The 26,393-nt window shown below is 36.8% G+C and overlaps 1 protein-coding gene across 1 annotated transcript in view; it reads right to left on the bottom strand.

Annotated features, from left to right (window-relative positions):
• Positions 1-26,393, bottom strand: part of LOC125238071 (microtubule-actin cross-linking factor 1-like) — a 340,128-nt gene that overhangs the window by 59,310 nt on the left and 254,425 nt on the right. Inside the window, exons 48-51 of the mRNA XM_048145360.1 lie at positions 4,286-4,520; positions 3,404-3,538; positions 1,013-1,252; positions 397-567 (exon numbers count right to left, since the gene is read on the bottom strand). Coding sequence (XP_048001317.1) covers positions 397-567; positions 1,013-1,252; positions 3,404-3,538; positions 4,286-4,520 — 781 coding nt within the window. The remainder of the gene's footprint in view (positions 1-396; positions 568-1,012; positions 1,253-3,403; positions 3,539-4,285; positions 4,521-26,393) is intronic.

Here is a 26,393-nt window from a genome sequence, read left to right on the forward strand (position 1 = left end):
CAGCTGTGACCTGGGTGGCCGAGCGGATAGAGGCATTTCCCGCGATTGGAAAGTACGCTGGTTCGATTCCAGCCTCAGGCACCAGAGGACTTGGTCACTTTTTCTTTCATATGTGTAATTTATTTCGGTTTTAATTTAAATACATAGTAGTGTGACTACTTTAAGACAGCACAAGTTGAAATATTTTCAATAGATTATGATTTAACTTGTGTTCATTAGAATATAAGGATTAAAATTATAGGAAATACATTTTTTGTAAGTGCTGCGCCGAACGCGAAAAAACCAGGATGAAATATGTAAAGATATTTGCTAAACCAATATTCATATTTTTGTCAGGTTGTCCTGTTAAAATGTGTGTTTGGTTAAATGTTTACGAGTAAACTGAGGTCAACATACCTTCTGCTCCTGCAGCTGAGCCTTGACCACCTTATAGTCGGCGGAGGGCGGTTTCTGGTTGCGCACCATGTCTTCAGTGTCGGACAGCCACTTGTCTAGGCCAGCCAGCGCCTCGGCGAACTTGCCGGATTGTAACAGACCCACGTCCAGGCGACGTTCGCGCTCGTTCATCTATAAGTAACGAAGGGTTAGATGAATTAGTATTAACGCGATATATTTTTTTTTATGAGGAACAGGTAAATTATTTTACCACAATCTCACCTGATGGAAAGTGCCGTAAAAGTATTTACAGTGATTGATTGTACCGCCGCTGTATATCAAGTTGAAATATGCAGTAACATTGATACAATTTTAAGCTGTGTCGCTCGATTGCCGAGATCGTAGCCCCTGTCTTATCTGGCTGCAGTCACATTCTTTCCGAGGGTAAAAACGTAGGGCGCCAATTGTAACCTAACTCACCATCTTTAAGTGCGTTCCATTTGTCGTTTATTTTCTCCAAATCTCCAGCTATTGAGTAGAGAGCAGCTAAAGCTGATCGCAGCCCCCTTCCTATCTTATTGCAGTTACATTCTTCCCGATTGGTCAAAACGTGGGCGCCATTTGTAACGTAACTCACCTTCTCTTTAAGCGCGTTCCATTTGTCATTCATCTTCTCCAAATCCTTCTCCAGCTGTTGAGTAGACACAGCAGCTAACGCTGATCGCACCAGACCCTGTCCTATCTTGTTGCAGTGAGCCACATTTTGTCCGAGTGGTTCTAGTGTGCGGCGACGCAGTTCAGCGAAGTCCTTTTGCTGGGCGCGGATCTGCTCGACTTCCGAGGATACTGGCTTGAGACTGCGCACTTGTTCGGATGCCTGCGGGAATATAATGAGTATTTATTTAAATGAAATAAAACTATGGAAACGGATTAAATCGCGTATAATGAATTTAAAATTCATCCCGACGTTTCGAACTCTTTACAGCGTTCGTGGTCAACGGGTGACTGAGAAACGTCGGGATGAATTTTAAATTCGTTATACGCGATTTAATCCGTTTCCATAGATTTATTTCATGAGTAACTATCGCGGTAACCGAAGACAATATTATATTATTTAAACTTTATTGCACAGTAATTGTACTAAAGGCGAACTTGTAGAAAAAAATCGGAGACACAAGATTGTCCTATTATTGTTAACATTAGAATAAACTAAGCCGCGGTCCCGGGTTCGAATCCCGGTAAGGGCATTTATTTGTGTGATGAACACAGATACAAGGTGGACCAGAAGTCCGTTAACATTTGAAAAGTAGTTTTGAATAATAAAACATGTGCATAGTATAAAAACTTTTATTTACTATGAAAGAACACAAATGGGGGTTTTATGTTTTAAAAATAACGTTATCTAAATGCAATCCTTTCCTGGCCTGGCACTCATTCAATCTGGATCGGAAATTTTCCATCACTGCCCGCAAAGTGTTCTGAGTAATTGCTTGCATTTCGTCGCGAATATTTTCTTTTAATTCTTCTACAGTGCTTGGGTTGCTGATATAAACTTTACTTTTGAGATATCCCCATAGATAAAAATCCATTGGGGATAAGTCTGGGCTTCGCGGTGGCCAGTTTATGTTACCTCTTTTAGAAATCACTTTTTCTTTAAAAATTTCGCGGACGGCGACAAGAGCATCATTAGAGGTGTGACAAGTTGCACCATCTTGCTGGAACCAAGTCCGCTTGTTGAAGCCCTTAAAGTTTTGCAGTGCAGGAGCAAAAAAATTCTGCAGCATTTCAACATAACGCACTGTATTTACAGTTATGGGACGTTGCCGACAATCTTTATAAAAATAAGGACCAATTATTCCAGTGGCAGATAATGCTGCCCACACCGTGACCTTGGGCGAGTGTAATGGCCTTTGATGCTTTAGTTGCGGGTTACTGTCACTCCAGTATCTGCAGTTTTGCCTGTTGACGTGGCCATTGAGGTGAAAATGTGCCTCATCTGAGAAAAAAATGTTGTTGAACTCCCGAAACCTCCCAAGCATTTCGTCAGCAAAAGCAAGCCTTTTTTCAGAATCATCAGGCTTCAATTCCTGTATAATTTGTATTTTATACGGATGCAGGTGTAGATCATCGTGCAAAATTCTGTTTAAAGTCGATTTGGATACGTTTAAGACTGTAGAGCGCTTCAGAGTTGAGAGACCAGGATGACCTTGAACTGACGCTCGAACACGCTCTACGTTTTCAGGGTCACGCGACGTCCTTGGCCGGCCGGATCTAGGCATATTTAATGTCGAACCCGTCGTTTCGAACTTTTGAACCCATTTTTTAATGGTTTGAACAGATGGGGCAAAATTATTTTTGTGTACATTGTAATGATTACAAAATTTTCTCTTGGCCACAGTTGCAGAATCGTGGTTGCGGTATATTCGCGTACACAAAACGCACGTTGTTCTCCGGTAAAGGACGCCATCGCACTAAATTCCTAATGGCCGCTCTTTCATTTGACATATCCCGCACTCCCCTCCTCCCGCCAAAACTGACGCAGCGGCAAATTCAAATGTTAACGGACTTCTGGTCCACCCTGTATTTGTTCCCGAGTCATGGATGTTTACTATGTATATAAGTATGTATTTATCTATATAAGTATGTATATCGTCGCCTAGCACCCATAGTACAAGCTTTGCTTAGTTTGGGGCTAGGTTGATCTGTGTAAGGTATAATATATTTTTTTTAATCTCATGGATTAATATAGACTCTTTTATCCAAACTTCTTTTAAACTTTTGAAAGTCACGTCTATCGTATGAGAAGAGGAGAGTATATTTAACCTTTTCTGAAAACATGAAGGTTGATTTTGTGCCGTTGCCGCACACATCAGACACTTTTGGCGGTCAAAAGCTTAAATGGCGCAGTCGGTAGGATAAGAATCTACATACTTTGTTATTTTGTAACATTCATTTGATTCGATTCATTACATAAATACTTGAGGCTGACTCTTACGTTCTTTCTACTAAGGTAAATAACGTAGCTTACCTCCTGAACATCGTCCATGACGGAATCATAAGCCTTGTAGAAGGCTTCCAGCTTGCTGAGAGTATCGTCCAGGTCTTGCTCGCGAGCACGGGCGCGCTCGTCCAGCTTGCCCAGCTGTTTGCGGAGACCTTCCACCTGGGAAACATATTGGTATCAATGTATTGTACCTTCACTACTGTTACGGGTACTGATAGCAGTACGTATTTTAACTTAGTAAGGTCAAAAAGAACGGAATCTATATATATTGTATTTCACAATTTTTTTCCTAAAACTTTTCCATTTTCTGAGATACAGAATATACAGATTACATAATGGTGAAAGACCACAGAATTCGTTACATGCACCCTCTTTAAATTTCTAAAGATATTGGCCAATCAGACATATAAAAAGGTCGAACAGTTTTTAAAAGTTTCATTATAATACACTTATCTAAGACAGCTTAGCAGTAGGTTCTCACCTGGTCTCTAGTCTTAGCAGCATCACCAACATATCCGCTATCAACCAGCCCTTCAGCAGCCCGCTCAACGTCAGCTACCACATCATCAGCTCGCTCCAGCTTCTTATAAAAGCGAGTGACGTCATCCAGATGTTGACGGACATACTTATAGAATAGTGTCTTACCTGATCCCTAGTCTTAGCAGCATCACCAGCATATCCGCTGACAACCAGCCCTTCCGCAGCTCGCTCCAGCTTCTTGTAGAAGCGAGTGACATAATCCAGCTGTTGACAGATCTTACCTGGTCCCTAGTCTTAGCAGCATGACCAGCATATCCGCTATCAACCAGCCCTTCAGCCGCGCGCTCAATGTCAGCTACAACATCATCAGCTCGCTCCAGCTTCTTATAAAGTGCGTGAAGTCATCCAGCTGTTGACAGATCTTACCTGGTCCCTAGTCTTAGCAGCATCACCAGCATATCCGCTATCAACCAGCCCTTCAGCCGCGCGCTCAACGTCAGCGACAACATCATCAGCTCTCTCCAGCTTTTTGTAGAAGCGAGTGACGTCATCCAGCTGTTGACGGACGGTCTTGATGTCGCGGCCCGGTGGCTTCATAGTGTCCAGCTCCTTTTCCAGGTCGGAGAGGTCGGCTGATAGGCTCTTGACTTTCTCCTGGAAGTGAAGTTAAAATTAGTTGTCAGGTGGTTATAAATGAATGTTATGGTTTTTGCACAGTGTAAAATTGGCAAATATGATAAAAAAATGTCGTTTAAATCGATTTACGTAAAAAAAAAAAAAAAATTAATCTGTTTATATCTAAGAAACGTACATGCATTTATAATATACTTAACTGCTAATCTTAAATTGAAAAGATTATTTGAGTTAAGGAGTCTAGTTACATATGAATTGTTATTTGTTTTACGTAAGAAAGTGGAGCGTAATAATGTTGCTAGATATTGATGTCTAGTTTTTTTCGGTTTTGCCAGATTATCAAACCTGGCGTATAAGCATGGTCGCGCGATAAATGATAAAACATCAGGCCGGCCCTATCGCACTTACGAATAGTGCTGATAATCATACCTGGTAACCTGATATCATTGCTTGCCTGTCAGGACTGTTTACCAAAACCGGACTTTATAAAGATTTACACAATTTTACAAGTCTCAGTAACTTAATACGGTGATGTTACATCTAGTGTAAATCCGATTTTATAGCCTATTTTTAACATATTTAATACAGACGTACCTAGTGCAAAATATTTATTATTTCAACCAGTTTCAAAGAAGTGCTGACGTCGACTGAAGTCACATGACAAATACGAACAACAAGCGGCCGTATCGCTTAAGAGCACAGATCAATACAACAAGATGGCCCTTACAGGGCGACTCGCGGTCACCACGCATACGAAAAATAAGGTTTATATAAGTATGAACGCGCGCGACACCGATCAGTAGCGCCCAAGCTTACGACCCGCTAACAGTCCCTATGTCCGTTCGAAAAAAAATCAAAAAGAATCAAATTATGTTTCTAAAATGGTGTCCTGTAGCATAAAGTGGTGTGGCAAATCAACAAACAATTCAACATATAAAAAAGATGGAATAACATTCCACAGGTAAGTCAAATTCATTATTTTGTTGAATATTGTTTATTATCCGCGGAGTTCATTGTATACTGGGTAATATGGTTGTACTGGGCGGCGCCGAAGTATGCCCATCCCTTTTCGTCAAGTTAGGAATGCGATATGCTATCCCTTTTACGTAAACGACTAGGGATGGGGGCCATGTTTGTTTATGTCTGTTGCGGGAACTTCGTGCTGCCGTTCGTACCATATGGTACCATTTAATGAAATATAAAAGAGAGGTGATTTGTAATTGAGAATAATTATCTAGAAACTGTAGTTTTATTTAGTTGCTTGATTAGTTTAGAATAATTGGTATTCATTAGTAAGTAGAAATGCATAGTTTAGTTATTAGTTAGTAGAAGGATTGTTTTTGAGGTACTATCACAATAATTACTTAATACGAAATATTAGCAGTTATTCAAAGTAGGAAAAGACCATGAATGTGACATTCTCCTTAACAAACGTCCATGGGCTACGATTGCCACCAACGTTTCACCTTTGACCTGATGATGAACTTGGAAAAAGTGCGACGGAACTCAGAGTTGGTTTGTGTACGGCATATGTTGTGTGGGTTTTTTAGAATCCTCTAGGGGAGCAGTTAGGTCTCCGGTCATGAGATGGAGCTGATGATGAACTTGGAAGAAGTGCGACGGAACTCAGAGTTGGTTTGTGAACGGCATATGTTGTGTGGGTTTTTTAGAATCCTCTAGGTGAGCAGTTAGGTCTCCGGTCATGAGATGGAGCTGATGATGAACTTGGAAGAAGTGCGACGGAACTCAGAGTTGGTTTGTGAACGGCATATGTTGTGTGGGTTTTTTAGAATCCTCTAGGTGAGCAGTTAGGTCTCCGGTCATGAGATGGAGCTGATGATGAACTTGGAAGAAGTGCGACGGAACTCAGAGTTGGTTTGTGAACGGCATATGTTGTGTGGGTTTTTTAGAAACCTCTGGGTGAGCAGTTAGGTCTCCGGTCATGAGATGGAGCTGATGATGAACTTGGAAGAAGTACGACGGAACTCAGAGTTGGTTTGTGTACGGCATATGTTGTGTGGGTTTTTTAGAATCCTCTAGGTGAGTAGTTAGGTCTCCGGTCATGAGATGGAGCTGATGATGAACTTGGAAGAAGTGCGACGGAACTCAGAGTTGGTTTGTGAACGGCATATGTTGTGTGGGTTTTTTAGAAACCTCTGGGTGAGCAGTTAGGTCTCCGGTCATGAGATGGAGCTGATGATGAACTTGGAAGAAGTACGACGGAACTCAGAGTTGGTTTGTGTACGGCATATGTTGTGTGGGTTTTTTAGAATCCTCTAGGTGAGTAGTTAGGTCTCTGGTCATGAGATGGAGCTGATGATGAACTTGGAAGAAGTGCGACGGAACTCAGAGTTGGTTTGTGAACGGCATATGTTGTGTGGGTTTTTTAGAAACCTCTGGGTGAGCAGTTAGGTCTCCGGTCATGAGATGGAGCTGATGATGAACTTGGAAGAAGTACGACGGAACTCAGAGTTGGTTTGTGTACGGCATATGTTGTGTGGGTTTTTTAGAATCCTCTAGGTGAGTAGTTAGGTCTCCGGTCATGAGATGGAGCTGATGATGAACTTGGAAGAAGTACGACGGAACTCAGAGTTGGTTTGTGTACGGCATATGTTGTGTGGGTTTTTTAGAATCCTCTAGGGGAGCAGTTAGGTCTCCGGTCATGAGATGGAGCTGATGATGAACTTGGAAGAAGTGCGACGGAACTCAGAGTTGGTTTGTGAACGGCATATGTTGTGTGGGTTTTTTAGAATCCTCTAGGTGAGCAGTTAGGTCTCCGGTCATGAGATGGAGCTGATGATGAACTTGGAAGAAGTGCGACGGAACTCAGAGTTGGTTTGTGAACGGCATATGTTGTGTGGGTTTTTTAGAATCCTCTAGGTGAGCAGTTAGGTCTCCGGTCATGAGATGGAGCTGATGATGAACTTGGAAGAAGTGCGACGGAACTCAGAGTTGGTTTGTGAACGGCATATGTTGTGTGGGTTTTTTAGAAACCTCTGGGTGAGCAGTTAGGTCTCCGGTCATGAGATGGAGCTGATGATGAACTTGGAAGAAGTACGACGGAACTCAGAGTTGGTTTGTGTACGGCATATGTTGTGTGGGTTTTTTAGAATCCTCTAGGTGAGTAGTTAGGTCTCCGGTCATGAGATGGAGCTGATGATGAACTTGGAAGAAGTGCGACGGAACTCAGAGTTGGTTTGTGAACGGCATATGTTGTGTGGGTTTTTTAGAAACCTCTGGGTGAGCAGTTAGGTCTCCGGTCATGAGATGGAGCTGATGATGAACTTGGAAGAAGTACGACGGAACTCAGAGTTGGTTTGTGTACGGCATATGTTGTGTGGGTTTTTTAGAATCCTCTAGGTGAGTAGTTAGGTCTCCGGTCATGAGATGGAGCTGATGATGAACTTGGAAGAAGTGCGACGGAACTCAGAGTTGGTTTGTGAACGGCATATGTTGTGTGGGTTTTTTAGAAACCTCTGGGTGAGCAGTTAGGTCTCCGGTCATGAGATGGAGCTGATGATGAACTTGGAAGAAGTACGACGGAACTCAGAGTTGGTTTGTGTACGGCATATGTTGTGTGGGTTTTTTAGAATCCTCTAGGTGAGTAGTTAGGTCTCCGGTCATGAGATGGAGCTGATGATGAACTTGGAAGAAGTACGACGGAACTCAGAGTTGGTTTGTGTACGGCATATGTTGTGTGGGTTTTTTAGAATCCTCTAGGCGAGTAGTTAGGTCTCCGGTCATGAGATGGAGCTGATGATGAACTTGGAAGAAGTGCGACGGAACTCAGAGTTGGTTTGTGAACGGCATATGTTGTGTGGGTTTTTTAGAAACCTCTAGGTGAGCAGTTAGGTCTCCGGTCATGAGATGGAGCTGATGATGAACTTGGAAGAAGTACGACGGAACTCAGAGTTGGTTTGTGTACGGCATATGTTGTGTGGGTTTTTTAGAATCCTCTAGGTGATTAGTTAGGTCTCCGGTGATGAGATGGAGCTGATGATGAACTTGGAAGAAGTGCGACGGAACTCAAGAGTTGGTTTGTGACGGCATATGTTGTGTGGGTTTTTTAGAATCCTCGAGGGGAGCAGTTAGGTCTCCGGTCATAAGATGGAGCTGATGATTAACAGAAGTGTCAGACGAAACTCGTTGATTTGTAATAGGCATATTTTATGTTTAATGGTAGAAGATGGATTTACGATTTAACGCTCACGAACTTTGAAATACATATGTGTATGACTACATGTTTATTTTTATTAATTGTTTTTGTGTTAACGTAATTTTACAGATGTCCTGGAATCATATACAAGTCGTCGCGCTGATTGATTTGTTGATCGTAGGTATTTTGGTTCTTAATACACCGTGATTTTTTTGTTTTCCTTTTAATTCGACACGTCGTATGGTTCATCAATATTAACCGTTTGGTATTTCCCTTTTTTAAATAAAAAAGATAGTTTTTGTTTTCATACATAAATAAATTGATAAGTGTAATATTACACTTAAGAATAGCGCAACAGTTAATGTCAAGTATCTGACGGCAGATATCAATATAATAGTACATTGTGCAAGGGAGGTAAGGGGACATAAAAAACACGTGTATTATTCACGACTGCCACAGGCAGGAGTGAATAATAGACACAAGTTTTTGATATCCTTACCTCCTGAGTTACACGTAATGTTTTTCATCACATTTGAGAACAAAACACAAGGCAAAATCATAAGGCAAATATTGTTTTTTACTACAAATAATTTAACCGACCGCCAAAAACGATTATCAAGTGTCAAAATTTCATTTCTTAATCAGTATACCACAGATAATGTTAAGAAGAGCGTTTAGTTCGTGTGATATGTTATATTGTCGGATAGTAAATTTATAACAGTTTATCGGAGTGAAGTTTACTAAATAAATGCACAACACACGAAGTAATTGTAAAACAAAAATAAAATGAATTTTTCATACCGTATAATTTTTTTTATAGCTATATTAGTCAAAAAAATTTGTTTGTGCAACAAAAATCCTTGGCTGATTGAAACATAATTTGCCAGAAATATTGTACAGATTGTATTAATTTTTCAAACTAAATCCGTTGCTCCCTTGGAAACAAAATAGTACATTATTCTTCAGTACACGTAGACGCAATGAGACCTTTAAACAGCAAATGTGATGAAAATAATATTAAGAAGTAATAAAGTTTGTGGTACACTTGTTGAACCATTTTTGACACTGGTTTCTTACATAAATTAAACCTAAAAACTTTATTTTATAGTTAACAGAAATCAAACAAAACAGGTTGTATTAATAATGCATGGTTGCTCAATATCACATAGATATAGGAAAACAATACAGTATTTTTTTCATTAGTTTGCATGCTTTGGTGTATACTGGGGTTTGCCTTTATATCAGTGACGTGATGGCTTTAGTATTAGACGCTATTTCATTTACAGACTTGATGATAGAGGAAAAAACCAAAACTTTACTTATTTAATTTTCTAATAAAATAATCAATACAAAAGCAACGTCACTGAGTAGTGCTTATAAAAATAGTTTTTGCTGTTGCATGTATTACCATTCATTAACAAGTTGGGTCAGGTGGAATAATATGGTTTATGGTCTTTCAGATTTCCAAAAGATCCTGGATTTAAAAAAAAATGGATTGACGCCACATACCGTGGAGAGTTCTGGTACCCATGTAATACGAGTGTAATTTGCTCAAGGCACTTCACCGCAGATAATTTCCACTCAATGACTAGCCAGCGCAGACGATTATTGAGTTCTGCAGTACCAACTCTATATTTACCGGTTTTGGTAAGATATTAATTCGTAGTCGTTGGTATAAACGGTCAAGCAAATCTTATCACTAAAAGAGACGTGAAATTCTAATTTTCTATCATCTATATCAAACACAGCCTCTACATTCACAGAACACCCCACTAGAAGCCAAATGCAAGCGATATTGTTCGAGACGCAAATCACCAATCCTTGCGGGGTGAGGCGGGCGCGCACGGTGCTGCCATTGGTCGTTTCAAATAATGGCGCGCCTTTATGATTAGCAGTAGGGATGGGAATGGGACATATCTATTATAGACAATGGTACCGGTACCAGTACTGTGGTGAATTTGTTTTGCAACAAATTATAATATTATAATTAAATTATAATAAGGCCTAGTTACCCTTCGGGTTGCAAGGTCAGATGGCAGTCGCTTTCATAAAACTAGTGCCTACGCCAAATCTTGGTAGTAGTTTCCAAAGCGGACCCCAGGCTCCCATGAGCCGTGGCGAATGCCGATGCCGGGATAACGCCAGATAGGTAATATGTATATACATCAACCCTAGACAAATTAGAAATATAAGTGCATATCTACAAAGGCTTTCCATCTGAAAAAAGGTTCCTTATGATTCATATGCAACAAGATTTTTTTTGGCAGATTTTTTGTTAGAATTCTGCTTAAAGTTCTCAGTACTCTAAACTCTTGGAACATAGTCTGGTGGCTCATAAAGTAGCAATAGATACCAAATTGCCCTAGAGTAAAAATAATAATGAATAAGATTCACATAAACTTTTGGTAGGTACTGTCAACCAATTATGTAGAATCCTAGGCCACTCAGAACCCTGTCGTATTGACACCGTGCTTTATTTGCTATAAAAGTCAGTTTGATTTTTACTGTGAAAGGGTCTACAGTGGCCTAGGACTAGATTCAGATTGGTTGATTGTACGTACATAATCCCATACGTACATAATCCAAATCTCTTTGACATCGAAAAGGTTGTGGCTTTTTACATACCGAATAACTTTATTTCTTTTAAGATGAAAGTGTAATTTTGCAATTTTGAATGTACTTATTACCACATAACTACGCATTTATCATTTGAATTTTGAATTATCCGATTAACGGCATTACCCGGAATACCTGAATTCTTAACGACATTATGTAGTAAGATATGAATTGTATTATACAATACTTGAAATATTATAAATTTGCATTTTTGTCAAATCCACTTAGTATACTTCCCGGAGTCCAAAATAATAGCGCATCAGAACTCCGAAACTAGAGAAATATATCAAATATGTAAAACTTGCACTGGCGCGCTGAGTTGGTACTTGTGCCGCCGCGCTTTATGCGTCTGTGTGCGTGCGCCGCGCGTCATTGCACAGGGCCTCTGTGGTGCTGCCTCTGTCATGCGCGACGGCATGAGGAAAGACCTTAAAATCTCAAATTTGAATTCGTGTTTCTGGCATCGCATCCTCATACAAAAAGTATACTTTAAAAATATTGTTTTGCTGTATTTAGGTCATGATAAAATATGGTATACATATTTTATTTCGGTTAATATTTTATTTTATAAGGCAGACCTTCAGTAAAAAGCGGCTGGAGTATAGTTCGAGTAGCCTGTTAATTGCCTAATCGGTTGAGGTGGCTATCAATTTTGCCAAATCGTACATTGTATTGTGATATAGAAGACAATACAAACTCATCCTCTACACTGAAGTTTTTAACATTTCCAAGACGCCATGGGGAGCGAAAATGCTAAAATGGAAAGGGAGTCCCTTTCAATTTGGGAATTTCAGTTAAATATACTAGTGTTATGAACTAGATTTATCGAAAAAAATGTCCATTCAGAACAACTCAATTAATAGATATTGGGAAAAAAATCTTTAAAATCGAGGTTCCACTTCCTCGACTATTTCCTAATTCAAAACTTATTTAAACGGAACGAAATTTAAGAATCTGAATAATTAAAAATGATCTGTGTCGGACCGTTTAGATTTTTTTGCAAATTGTTACCGATCTTGAGTATTACAAATTTTTTGAGCCTTTGTCATGATTTATTTAAAATTACACTTATGATAACACTAAAATATATTTGAAGTGTGGCAACATTATTACGTTACCCTAAAAATACACGGGTTATTGGTAAAATAATATTATACTACTGGCAACACGGCGGTAGGTTCAATAAGTGGTGGGGACGATGGCAAGACGGGAGAGAGACAGGACCGGCTCGTTCACTTGGGTCGAGGCGGTCGAAGAGAGCACATCGTGAAAGATCAATCAAATAAGTGTTCCTGCGAGTACCCCTTGTTGTGTAGATAATATTTAGAGTAGGATAATGGTGAACCTCCACATTTACTAGTACGTCGTATTATTTTGTGTTTAAGATTTAATTTTATTGTGCAATCCTTGTTGGTTTTAGTAAGCGAATAATTGATTAACGGTTGTAAAGTCATTACAAATAAATTTTTTGGTAAATGAATTGTAGATTAACACATTTTGGATTATGAAATATTTAAACTCGGATGACATTGTAGCATGAAGATAAAGTTTTAAATGATTATTCCAGTTAACGAGCTAGTGAGAATTTAAATTATTTTTCAGTGAATTTTGCAAACTTAAAGGGTTTTGCAGTATTCATGTTGTGATTTCATTAAAAGTCGCGAGCGCACACAGGCTGCAGTGGTTGCCTAACATGTGACTGACGACGCACGACAAACTTGTTGTGGGAAATTCGCCTGCGTTTATAGAAAATTTGTGTAATATTTAATTACGGTTGTATATCATGGCTTATTGTTACCATGAGCTAAGATGGTGGCTATTTTGATGAGATACATAAGAAATTTAAAATATTTTTTATATAGACGGTCAACCCAATGCTGTCAGAAAAAAGGTTAATTAAAAAAAATAGCTGGCTAGCAACACTGGGTTTTAAATTGTTCGAATTTGAATTGTACCTTAGCCGTGAACATATTTGTTTCAATTTACCAAGGAACTATAATAAATAATTTATAAATTTGTGACAATAAGATTTTTTAGAAGAATTAAAGAAATCAAATTGCGATTTTGATAGAAAATCTTGAAATGGTTATTGAAAAATAGACTAAAACGGTTGTGTTTCTTTGTTAGTCAAGGTTAGTCAACCTTAGTCAACCAAAAATGAATACCGTGGCACGCATAATAAAGTTGCAGCAATGTGCAAACTTGAGGTTATAATTATTGCGTCTGCGGCTGTTTGACGTAATTGTTGCTTTTTGGTCGTTTCATAGGGATACCATACTTTAGTCATAATCCGGTTGACAGACCATAAGTGTACATGTTAAGTCAAAAACAAAGGGTTTATTCTGTGTATTAGTCATGGAACAGAGATGTGAGTTTTCATTGACATTTTCGGATTAGAAAATTGCACACTTTTATTATTATTTTTGGTAGGTACCACATATTTATGTATTTAGATATTGTTGAGAAATGTGAGTGCTGTGAATGATAAAAAAAAGCGTTGTTCGTTAAACTGAGGTTTATTTAACTTCATAATATATGCATTTTCTTGGATTGAATACAAGGGAATATAATATATTTTTACCTTGGTAATAAAATGATTTGATTGAATTGAAAAAGGTAGAAATTAAAGTGTGATTCATGAAATAATAGAAAATGTGTAAACTAGCATCGACTGGTTTTGGGGATGACGATGTTTTGTAGTTACATTTTTGAACGTATCTCAATTAGTCATGCCCTACCGGGGTGCCATGCGACCTCTTTAGTATTGTAACATCTGCAAATGTACCATGGTTTGCAATAAACGATTGATTGATTGATTGTTTGTCTATTCGCTGAATTTAATTATGTGACATGAGTAGTTATGTTAAGGAAGTTGAGAATCAAGTGACATGGGCGTGCGTCTTAAACTTGATTATTGTTGACGTGAGCGTACGTCTTGGATGTTCAGAATCAAGTGACGTGAGCGGACGTCTTAAACTTGATTATTGTTGACGTGAGCGTACGCCGTGGATTTTGAATATCAAGTGACGTGAGCGTACGTCATGGATTTTGAATATCAAGTGACGTGAGCGTACGTCTTAAATTTGATTTTTGTTGACGTGAGCGTACGTCGATTTTGAATATCAAGTGACGTGAGCGTACGTCGTGGATGTTGAATATCAAGTGACGTGAGTGTACGTCTTAAACTTGATTTTTGTTGACGTGAGCGTACGTCTTGGATGCTCAGAATCAAGTGACGTGAGCGGACGTCTTAAACTTGATTATTGTTGACGTGAGCGTACGTCTTAAACTTGACTTTTGTTGACGTGAGCGTACGTCGTGAATGTTGAATATCAAGTGACGTGAGCGTACGTCTTAAACTTGTTTATTGTTGACGTGAGCGTACGTCGTGGATTTTGAATATCAAGTGACGTGAGCGTACGTCGTGGATGTTGAATATCAAGTGACGTGAGTGTACGTCTTAAACTTGATTTTTGTTGACGTGAGCGTACGTCTTGGATGTTCAGAATCAAGTGACGTGAGCGGACGTCTTAAACTTGATTATTGTTGACGTGACCGTACGTCATGGATTTTGAGAATCAAGTGACGTGAGCGTACGTCCTAAACTTGTTGTTGACGTGAGCGTACGTCATGGATGTTGAAAAGCAAGTGACGTGAGTGTACGTCATGGACGTTAAGAATTAAGTGACGTAAGCGAACGTCAAGGAAATTGAAAACTAAATGACGTGAGTGTACGTCTGATTTTCTGATTTTGTTGACATGAGCGTACGTCTGATTTTGTTGTGAGAACGTTTAGAATGTTACGAAAATTAAGTTACGAGTGCTTACATTTTTTATTTGATGATTTAATCGAACGTAAAAGTATATACAATTAAATATAGAAATGGCGAGTGAGTAAAACGTCTCTAGTGATATTTTATTGACTTGCACATGCATAAGGGCGTTTTTCAAAGTGAAGTTATACGCCATTGATTAAAAGAGATATTCGGTACGAATATGTGAGTGATAAATAAAGTGAAGAATTTAGTAGTTGCTAGAACTGTCAGGTGATAACAGACACCGGGAGTATTTATATATACACGAGTCGAGTTAGTTGATATTGAAAGTAATAGTTCACAACAATTAGTACGATGACCAAAAGTGTTTGGTTTTCTGTGAACAATAATAATATTGTGTAGTTTTGCTATCAAAACTGGATTTATTTTAGATTCCAACGATGAGGATTAACCGAAATCACAAAGTATGAGCTTCGTATGTAAAGAATGAGAATAAAGTAATCTTGTAGCGAACATTTGTTCTCTTGAAAAGGTGTTTTGCTCAAAATTATTTGAAAACGACAAATAATTTTACGGTCAAAAGTTGAAGTTGAACGTATGTACCAAACTAAGGTTGAGAAGCATACGGGTTTACCAGTATAGCGATGATACTGTCATGTATCGTATACGTAGACAAAGAAACAGTCCACCTAGCTTTCGATTTTTTCGATGCAGTTATGAGTTAACGAGAAGTAGGTTTAGTTACTTACTCAGATTTTTGATGACGCCGGAGTAGAGTTTGCATTATCCGGCGGATTTTTAATATTCGAATAATTCGATAATACAATTTTTATTATTCGAATATTCGAATAATTCGGATAATTTCGGATAATTTATTAAATGGAACAAAATTAATGTTACAGGTGCGTATAAGCGTGGAATTGATAACGGCTGAGATAGATGAGCGCCATAATGCGAAATTTACCTACATTTTTAATTATTTTTTGCATAAATCAGCAAACTGTAGAAATTAAAACACACCTTGCTCTCTATCTTTAGTTCTATGTTTAGAATCTTGCAATCAGATGGTGAGCTGTCGATATAAGACAGTTATTAGTAGTGATTAGTTAGGTGTTAGATATAACGAGAAGTTTTTCTTACAACACCTTTACCTTGGAAATGGATTGTAGAGAGGCTTGTGTAGAGTGGAACGTCAGACAACATCATTGGATATGATGATGGTTATAGGGCTATACAGCGTTGTCATATTATCCGTTCTGATATCGGATATAGGAACGATGTCAAAGGCAAAAATCAAAGATGGCGCCTTGAATGATTTCGAGAATGTATAGGAGTCGGTCCTTCGCTCGATCGGATCGGATACTCATCTTAAATCTGCGGGGCCCTTCCGGATACACTTCGACCCATCGGGATCTTTTGTGCAATTACCCCCTTAGATCTTAAGATCCTTCAGCTATTCAGGAGCTTCTCGACCATCTCCACATATCGGATGATGAGGCTCATGGGTAGCTCTCTGATGTCCTTTGGTACTAGGTAGCCTGCTCCAAAGTTCTTCATTCATTGTCTGGAGAGGGCGTGACATTCACACATTAGATGTCTGACGGTCTCTTCCTCTTCGCCGCACATGCGACAATCTGTGTAGTCAGCGTGTCCCATCTTGGCCAACATTCCTTTGATCCCGTAATGGCCTGTGAACACCCCCGTTATAATTTGGAGTTGTCTTTTGCCTAGCTTTCCTAGCTTTTTGCTCCATCCAGATTCTACCCTCCGCATAAAGAGCTTTGAATGCTTCAGACCTACCAGGGCATCCCACTCTTTTGGTGATTAGCCTTTGTATGGTCCTTCATAGCCGTTTTAATGGTTCCTTGTGACGTTGTCTTCAGACCTGGCCGTGGCAAGTTCATCAGCATTTTCATTGCCAATGAAGCCTTCGTGCCCCGGTATCCATACCAGCCGCACCTTGTTTTGCCTTCCAAGCTTGTTAAGAGCTTGGATGCCGTTTAATACCAGTCAAGAGTCACCTCTGGGCGATGTGAAGGCTTTGAGTGCCGCCTGACTGTCGCTGAGTATATAGATATTCTTTCCTTGGGTTTGTCTAACTATATTCTTATGTACAAAGGTAATTATTGCATATGTCTCGGCTTAAAAGACAGTGGCATAATTGCCCATGCTGATACTACCACTGTAGTCACTAGTCATTTGCACATATATGCCTACGCCCGTACCAGATGCCATCTTGGACCGGATCGGATACTTAATATAAAAAGTTGAAAACTCTTTTCGTAATAGGCTCTAAACAAAAGCGTCCTGGTCAGGGTCTTAGAATAGGAATGAGCAACTGAGCACAGGTACTCGTTCAAAACAGAATAACCAAAAAAAGAGAAGACCAATTAGTCGAAGACACTTCCTATCCAGGTGTGGATCATTTTAGACCTTAGTTGCACAGTGGCTGGTACCAAAGTACCAATGGAAGGGGAGAGGTGATAAATAAGTAAGTACGTAACAAATTCTTTATTGTACCACCAACATAAAATATACAAGACATAAAATTTAAAAAAATAAAGAAGGAGGAGGTACAAAGGCGAACTTATTTAAATATTCAAATCCAAAACGCCTCAAATTGCTCGGCAGCGATTTGATGGGTTTCAGTTTCCAAGCTGATCAGTAGATCGACTAAGATTTCAAAGTATAAGTAGTAATTAGACCGATTTTTGTGTATGAATGTAACTAAGGAAAATACCTTATATTTCTTAGTGAAGTAGTGGAGGAATTCTGGCGTACTAAATTGCCATGGAATTGATAACAGCTAAATTCGGAGTGAGGCGCTAAATTTCAATTTCAAAAAAACAAGGGACCAAGGGAAGGGAAGTTGAAGATAAATAGGTGTTAACTTGTTAGCAATAACATTGTCCGTATTAAGAATTGATCGAAATTGGTTTCAGTGACGTCTATCTATTAAATATATTACTTATAAATAAAAAATAATGTTTATAGAAATTATCCGTTTATCCGGATAATTTCACTTGATTATTCGAATATTTTCGGATAAAAATATTGGCGGATATTCGAATAATTCGGATATTCGAATATCCGGATTGCAAACCCTACGCCGGAGTTCACGATCGTAGTAAAAATGATGGGTATTTGTTGTGTATCACTGTTAGATACACGATTCTTTTATATAATACTTCGTTGGTATTTATGTATCCTATAGCTGTGTTGTTAAAAAATGTAGTAGTACGCAACACGTAAGAATACATTCAAGTTACAAGTTAAATCGAAATCTTGATCACTTCCGAATTCTTTGAAAGCAAAGTTGGACAACGATTCTGGGTCGTAGGACTCGTAGGTGCCTTGTTGTCCTTAATGAATGTAAAATTCTAATGAATGGTCAAATCAAGTGATTCACTGAAAGTATAGTGAAGTGATTAGTTAATCATGTGAGGCGTGCAATAAAGTGTATTGTATTGTATTTTACCTTTGTAGATGTAGGATGTGTGACAATTCGTACAAAGGGATATAGAATATTAATCGAATGGGACAGAGTACGCCTACATCCAATATTTCCTAATCCGTAGGAATTTGCCATTGACAGAGGAGTTAAAATGATGTTTTTTTTTAAGCAATGCCTTGTTACAATTCGAAACCTAAATTTTGAACTACTTCGGAAAAGCATAACTAAGTACTTAGATTTTTTTTATTGGACCGGATAGCGATAATGTAACTAATATAAATACGTTTCACTGTGAAACATGGATTAAGTTTGATATAATCATCCTGAAACGTTACCTAATGATACTTGCACTTGTCCAAAAGCAAATACATTAGCGACAAGCACATGATAAATTGTATCTGTAGTAGGTACGCAATGTGACCAAATTTTAAAGCTGCATGGTATGATTCTACTTCTATATTTTTTAGTTAGTTAGCTATGTTTACGGAGATAAGTTAAATTGGGTATTAGTTTCTGAATGAAGTCAAATGTTAAGAGAGAAAGATTGTTAAGTCTTTTAATATGAGATCGTCAATTGTAACGGAATTTTAATGATTTATTGTTATTAATTGAAAAAATTAAAAAGGATAATTAGTACCTACATCAGAGCAGTTTAAAGTTGACATAAGTAACAAGTTTTAATTAAAATGGAAACATATCATAGAAATATTGATTTAATATGACAAGTGACAATACTACGTAGTAAGGTGTCAGAAGTTACCCAGTATGGGCAGTATGGATATGCAATTAAATACAAAGTATTATTATTGTCATGCAAGTCAAAATTATATTCCATGGACCCGAGATATGGAAAGTATAATAATTGTTAACGGTACGAAGTACTTTTTAACGTTTTGATGTAATTTGTTAGGACCAATTATGTATGTTTTCCGGTTAGATTTCAAATAAATTACGTAATTTCCTGGGAGTCAAAATAAAATTAAAATTATTTTGACTGAATACTTTTTTTTGAAACATAATAGTATAGTTCAATAGGCATCAAAAATGTGATTGAATTGAGACTGAACGTAAAACCCTTATATAACAGAATTTAGATTAAATAAAAAAAATAAAAAAATGAGTAATTGCTATTTTGGATGCATATTCTACACAAATCTTAGTTACTGAAAGTTGAATAACTATAATATTTGTCTTCGTACTATAGTTAATTTAAGACTGAGTAAGTCTTGAAGATACATGATCAAGAAACGTAGCATCACATTAATATGTGGCTCTGGTACACAAAGTGTAAATCCTGAAGTAATTTAAATACACTAATGAAAATGATAACAGTTGATATGACGTCATATTTTAACTAGATATTTAATGCAGATCTTTTGTGTAGCTGATGAAGCCCTCTGTAAAAAAAAAATTACCCATCCAATTGTTAGCTATGTTTTTTTTTTCATTGGAGTATAAATAAATTAGTTTGGCATTATTGAGAAAGCAAGATAATTAGGCATATATTCTGTGAAAACGATTTCCATATAATGTCATGATTCGTGTTAAATATAAATAAAATTACAGACATAGTTTTCATTATGAATTTGAAAAGGTATATTGTTGAGCCAAAAAAAGAAGACACGGAGTGCGAAACGATAAGTACTTTCAGTACATAGGTAAATTGGTACATATATTCGTTTGTGTAGAAACCATAAAGCATAATGATCGATTATATGAAGCATAACTAGTTGATAACGAGTCCCGCCGGAAGCGTAATTTTTCCGTTTTCTTTCTCCCTTCAAAATAAAAACTTGAAGAGTCGTTAGTGAACGTTTCTGGTTTAAAAAAGCTAAGCTGGTCTAAGCAAGATGACATTTCTAGAAATATTATTTCCTAAACCTGCGAATAAAACAAGTAACTAGAGTCATAAAATGGTAAAAGATATATTGAAGTACTTGGTGTTTGCTTAATTAATGATGGAAAATGAACGTATAAAAATATAACACAACAAGTGATCACCTAAGTTTATACGATAATTATGACACTGCTCGCAATAGTATATAGTAGTAATCTATATTAGCGTATAAAAAAGGAAACAGATTAATAATGATTGTTAATAGAACTTTATTAAAAATCGTATGATATTTATTTAGTATAAGTTAGAAGTTATGTATGTCCGTAATTAACTGATGTATATTCAACGTGATGTTCAAATTTAGAAAAATCAGAAATTATTTTATTGACCGAGTCGCGCTGTTAAAGATAGATAATAATAAAAACAATACGATAATTCATTTAGCGTTAAATTACTGTTGGATGTAAATAATTACACTATTGTAAAAGTGTTCAAGTTTGTATAGTTTTGAAATATCAATGCTTTAATTCTAAACTAATTGAAATGCAGAAAAATAAAAATACATTGCAAAACGTAACTTCTAATGGTGCGAATCTTTTGATAATTGATGATGAATAGTGTCAAAAAGAAATAAAAACAGCTTACCTCTGAAAATCAAATTACCTAATTTAGCTCGTGTAGACGGCGATTGAGTCTTGCCTAATGAGTTAATGGCGATGAACACATTGCATATGCACCTAACAGTTAAATAAGAGGTAAGGGTCAATTTGTCAATCGCGGTCCTAAAAGTTTGAACCCTGTGTCATGGCATTAAATGCATAATCTTGTCTATAGCAACAAGCTTCCAGAATACTTTATTTTTTATTTGATAGTTATACTATATAGATAGTAAGAGTATAATTAACAGCTGGTTGAGACAAGAAAGTTAATTAATTTACAACTTACATGAGGATCGACTTAATTTGCGTTTGCAAACCTATTAGATATAGATTCGACAGAACATGGTGTGAAGCCAGAGATGAGTCTCATTTTTTTTTCTGTAAAGATTCATGAATATTGGTCGAATCGAATAATAGTAGTTGTTTTGTAATTAGTAAAATGGATCAATGCAAAATATGAAGAAAACAAACCGTAATGATGAACAAATTGTTAAACATACACCGAAAAAAAAGTTTCCAAAGTAGTGAATGTTGTCCAAGTTATGGGATCAATTTCTATGACATTTGATGAGTTGATAATAAGAACTGAGGTGTAACTCTGACATCAAATGAAGCGATCGTCAACCGTTGAGAATGCGCGTAAAACATCCTAAATATTAAAGGGAATGATTCATTAACAACATACACGAGAATTTTCTAATGAAAATATCTAGTAAGGAGTATTTTGACATTTTGAAAAAGTTACAACAAAATTGATTAATAAAAGTTAAAATCAATTTCCTAATAGTTAAGTCCCAGTAGTAGACCTGACTTCAGTATCATCATTTTTAATTAAAAGTCTTTAACAAGCGACTTTCCGATTATTCTTAATGTGGATTATGTTAATATAACTATGCATATTTGGTAAATGTATTAATATTGAGTGAAAATCAGTGAAATCACTGTTATTCAAGATCGAAATTTTCGTAATAAATGGTCTAATATTGATTTGTTATTTATAATTTTCTCACTTTCTAAAAAAAAATGTCTTGAGATATTGTAGTACGAACAGATGAGTACAAGGTACAAGCACAAGTACCCAAATGTACCTTCAAGTAAAAAAAAGTGTTTCGTTTTTTCTTTATGATATAAACCATAAGTATAATATCAAAAATTACCTTACGATATGGATACACAGAAAATTATTGTAGATGTGAAAAATTTAAACAGTACTTAGGTTGAAGCTTGAAAGGGAATCATACGTAGTCTAACGTCATAGGTTTTAGAACTTATCGTTCCGGGAATGTTGAGTATAAATGATTGGATTAGAATCATTCTACTCAACATAATATAATTGGTTAAACAGAAAATAATTGAATGTTTAATAAAGGTGTAATGTGAGGAAGACACGTAATGATTGAGGGCGAGCAAGTTTTGGCTGTGACATTAGCAATGACATTAGGTATATGTAACGTACATTTTAGTGATGCTGAAACGAGTTTTAGGAAAATAAACAAAGATTTACAATTATAAATTATATAAGAATATTATTTCCGCTTGATTCTAAACAGAATAAGATTTTTTATTGACTAATGCTTATAGATTTTACGTAAGCATGCAACAAAATAAAAGAATGCTGACAAGTAGGTAAAATATCTGAACTGAATTCATAACTAGATGAGAATGATGAAATCGGACACGAGATAGAATAAATACCAAGTCATTATTATGAACAGAAATATATATGCAACAGACCGAATGTCATGATAGTCTTTTGAGGAAGAGATTATATTATCATCATTTTATTTAAGACGTTTTCCGGAAAAGTTTATGTACCAGCTGTATATTTTCTGTTACAATTTCCACAAAACGGCTTTACGAAAAACAAGACTGTCAAAATATATAAAACGGATCTAGCTTTTCTTGTTTAGGTTCGTGCGCCGGAGTCATGCACGAAGCTGGATGGCCGAATGTCATGATTTATTTAAAATTACACTTATGATAACAGTAAAATACATTTGAAGTGTGGCAACATTATTACGTTACCCTAAAAATACACGGGTTATTGGTAAAATAATATTATACTACTGGCAACACGGCGGTAGGTTCAATAAGTGGTGGGGACGATGGCAAGGCGGGAGAGAGACACGACCGGCTCGTTCACTTGGGTCGAGGTGGTCGAAGAGAGCACATCGTGAAAGATCAATCAGATAAGTGTACCTGCGAGTATCCCTTGTTGTGTAGATAATATTTAGAGTAGGATAATGGTGAACCTCCACACAATATGTATCAATTACGCCAAAAAAGTGCAAAAATAAAAAGTGGAAAAAAAATGTTTCGTTAGGGCACCCCCCCTACATGTAAAGTGGGGGCTGATATTTTTTTTCATTCCAACCCCAATGTGTGATATATAGTTGGATTGGTATTAAAAAATGAATAAGGGTTTACTAAGATCGTTTTTTGATAATATTAATATTTTTGGAAATAATCGCTCCTAAAGGAAAAAAAAGTGCGTCCCCCCCCTCTAACTTTTGAACCATATGTTTAAAAAATATGAAAAAAATCACAAAAGTAGAACTTTATAAATACTTTCTAGGAAAATTGTTTTGAACTTGATAGGTTCAGTAGTTTTTGAGAAAAATACGGAAAACTACGGAACCCTACACTGAGCGTGGCCCGACACGCTCTTGGCCGGTTTTTTTTATGTTTAGATCTATTTAATTATTATTTTAGTAGGTATTATTTAATGTCTGTATTTAATTTATGTGTTTTTCTATGTTGCTAGTAAATTATTCACAGTATAAATAAATAAATAAATATTGGGGGACACCTTATACAAATCAACCCAGCATTAAACTAAGCAAAGCTTGTACTATGGGTGCTAATAGGCGACGATATACTTACTTATAATATACTTATTACGTATAAATGTACCTAACTAATAAAGTTACTAATGGTAAACATTATTGAATAAACGAACAATATTTGAGATCGTTTATCGATTCGACCGATTATACAGGGAGGAATAAGTTTATCGATATTTGGCCTAAAGTGCAGGGCATCCATCCTTGCATAAGTCAACTAAACTGAATATCGTTCCTTGCTGTATGTACACCTACATTAGGTTACACAGATCACAATTAATTTGGCTTAGTGCCAACACTTGTCTTTTCACTTTGAACCGTATGAAAAGCTTATTAGATAGGATTCTCCTTGTAAGACTGAACGTCACAGAAATTCCACAATGTACCCCGATTAGATTAGATACGCTAAACATAATATTGTCGTTAACATAAGATGAGTATCAACTGGTGATATTTGGCGATTAATACTTAGAGGTGCGTAAATTTAACCTCAAAAAATGAATTTTATCGTTAAATAAAGTGAAGCCTAAAAAAATACTTGGATTTAAGAGATTATAAAAAACATGTGATTTATCAAATCACCAATGTCATTTTTAAACGATAAATTCAAGTAGAATTCTTTAAAGTTGGTATTTCGAATATATTTATGTGCAAAGTCTGTAATATGAGCTTATTACTAGACAAGTCAATGTGCTAGGAAAATTACAAATGCAATTTAGTTGAATTTTCAACGAAATTAAATGAAAGGTTTTCAATTCAAAACTGCTAAAATGATACACTTGAACTTGTCGCCTAAGACCCGCCATACAAAACAGCAGTATTTATAATCTGAAATCAATAGTGAAGCACATAAGGTAGGTACCAATATCTGTTCAATGCTCATCATACAAATATATGTCCTTACCGGGATTCGAATCCAGGACTGCGGCTTAGTAAACAGGGTTATATCATCTTCTGGGCGAGCTCACTCCATCGTAGGCCACGTCTTTGTCACGTCACGTCATTTATAATTTAAAAAAAAATATCATACGGATATGTGGATTCCATACGGGCAAATAGTGTATCCAGTTATAGTATCTGATCATACGAATCGTAAAGGATAATAATTTTGTTAAAAAGTGTTATTAATTAAGAGTAATTAATTTTAATATTGACTTCGGTTACCGCGATAGTTCCTCATGAAATAAAACTATGAAACGGATTAAATCGCGTATAATGAATTTACAATTACGTTACGTTACGTTACGTTATTTAATTATTATAGTTTTATTTCATGAGTAATTAACTTTTTTAATCTGGCCAAGCGGCGTACATAGCAAGGTACATCGCCGTCCAACTTAATTTGACATGACATAAACGTCATGACGTTTAGGTAGGTACGCTAATTATTTTTTTAGATAGGTATTTTATTTAAATAACTTTCAGCTATAAAAGATATCATCAGTGTAGTTAAATGATCCTAAAAATCGAGGTACGATTCTTAGTACACTAATTGAAGTAGGTACGCTAATAGATGCGGACATAATATATTGCGTGCTGAATTATTATGTATGAAAAAAAAATCCATCCATAAAAAAATACCATGTAGTGTGGCTCCTTAGGTCCGATACTAATCGTTATTAACATATTCGCTCATATGGAATACACACGCTGTATATTGAACCTACCCAGTGTGTGTTTTGTTATTTTTACGTGTATTCCACTCCATAGTGGCGTCAAAATCGTGATGAATGAGGTGCAGATCGATTCGTTGTTGTGGCGCGCGAGACATTGGATATATTTTTAGCTTCCTTTTTAAGAGTACCTACCAAAAAGAATGACGTATATGAAACTTATAAGTACGGAAATATCCTTGCTGCTTTTTATTTATTAAACTAGAAAAGGATGGAGGTAAATAATTTTACTAGTTACTTCACAAAATTTGAACATCACAAAAGCTTACCTATTAGAAGTTAGAATCTTAAAGCCCGGCGTCCACTAGGCTCGCGAGTCGAATCTCATTAATTCGCCTTCTGGGGGCGATTTTTGAATCTCGCATACGGGATTTTGTCACTAAAATACCGGTTAAAAACGGTGACTTGCTTATTATTTTCAGTGACAATTTTCTGAATTCGAACGCGTGAGACTCAAAAATCGGCCCCCTGCATTTATTATGAAAATACGGCCATTTGCGTCGCGTCGAATCGAACTCACCGTTCATAATAAATGTATGGTGGACTCGATCCGACGCGGCTCGACTCCGCTTGTGTACGCCAGGTGGTTAAGTAATTCTTATAAGACCCAGGTTCACGACCTAACCCATACCAAGTATGGTAATTTTAACATTATAAATCATTGATGTCAAACTTGTCCAATAATTATTAGACTTCGTTAGATGAGATAGATCGACCTCCTTTTATTTAATCCTAAAGCCCCATTTTGACAGTTCAAGATTCGAATATTTTGAATACACTCTCCAGGCAGACAAGCATGGTCGCGCGATAAATGATAAAACATCAGGCCGTCCCTATCACATTATTTGTATGTACGATAGGGACGGCCTAATGTTTTATCAATATCG

Source organism: Leguminivora glycinivorella, chromosome 22 (assembly GCF_023078275.1).
Source record: "Leguminivora glycinivorella isolate SPB_JAAS2020 chromosome 22, LegGlyc_1.1, whole genome shotgun sequence".
NCBI classification, from domain to species: domain Eukaryota; kingdom Metazoa; phylum Arthropoda; class Insecta; order Lepidoptera; family Tortricidae; genus Leguminivora; species Leguminivora glycinivorella.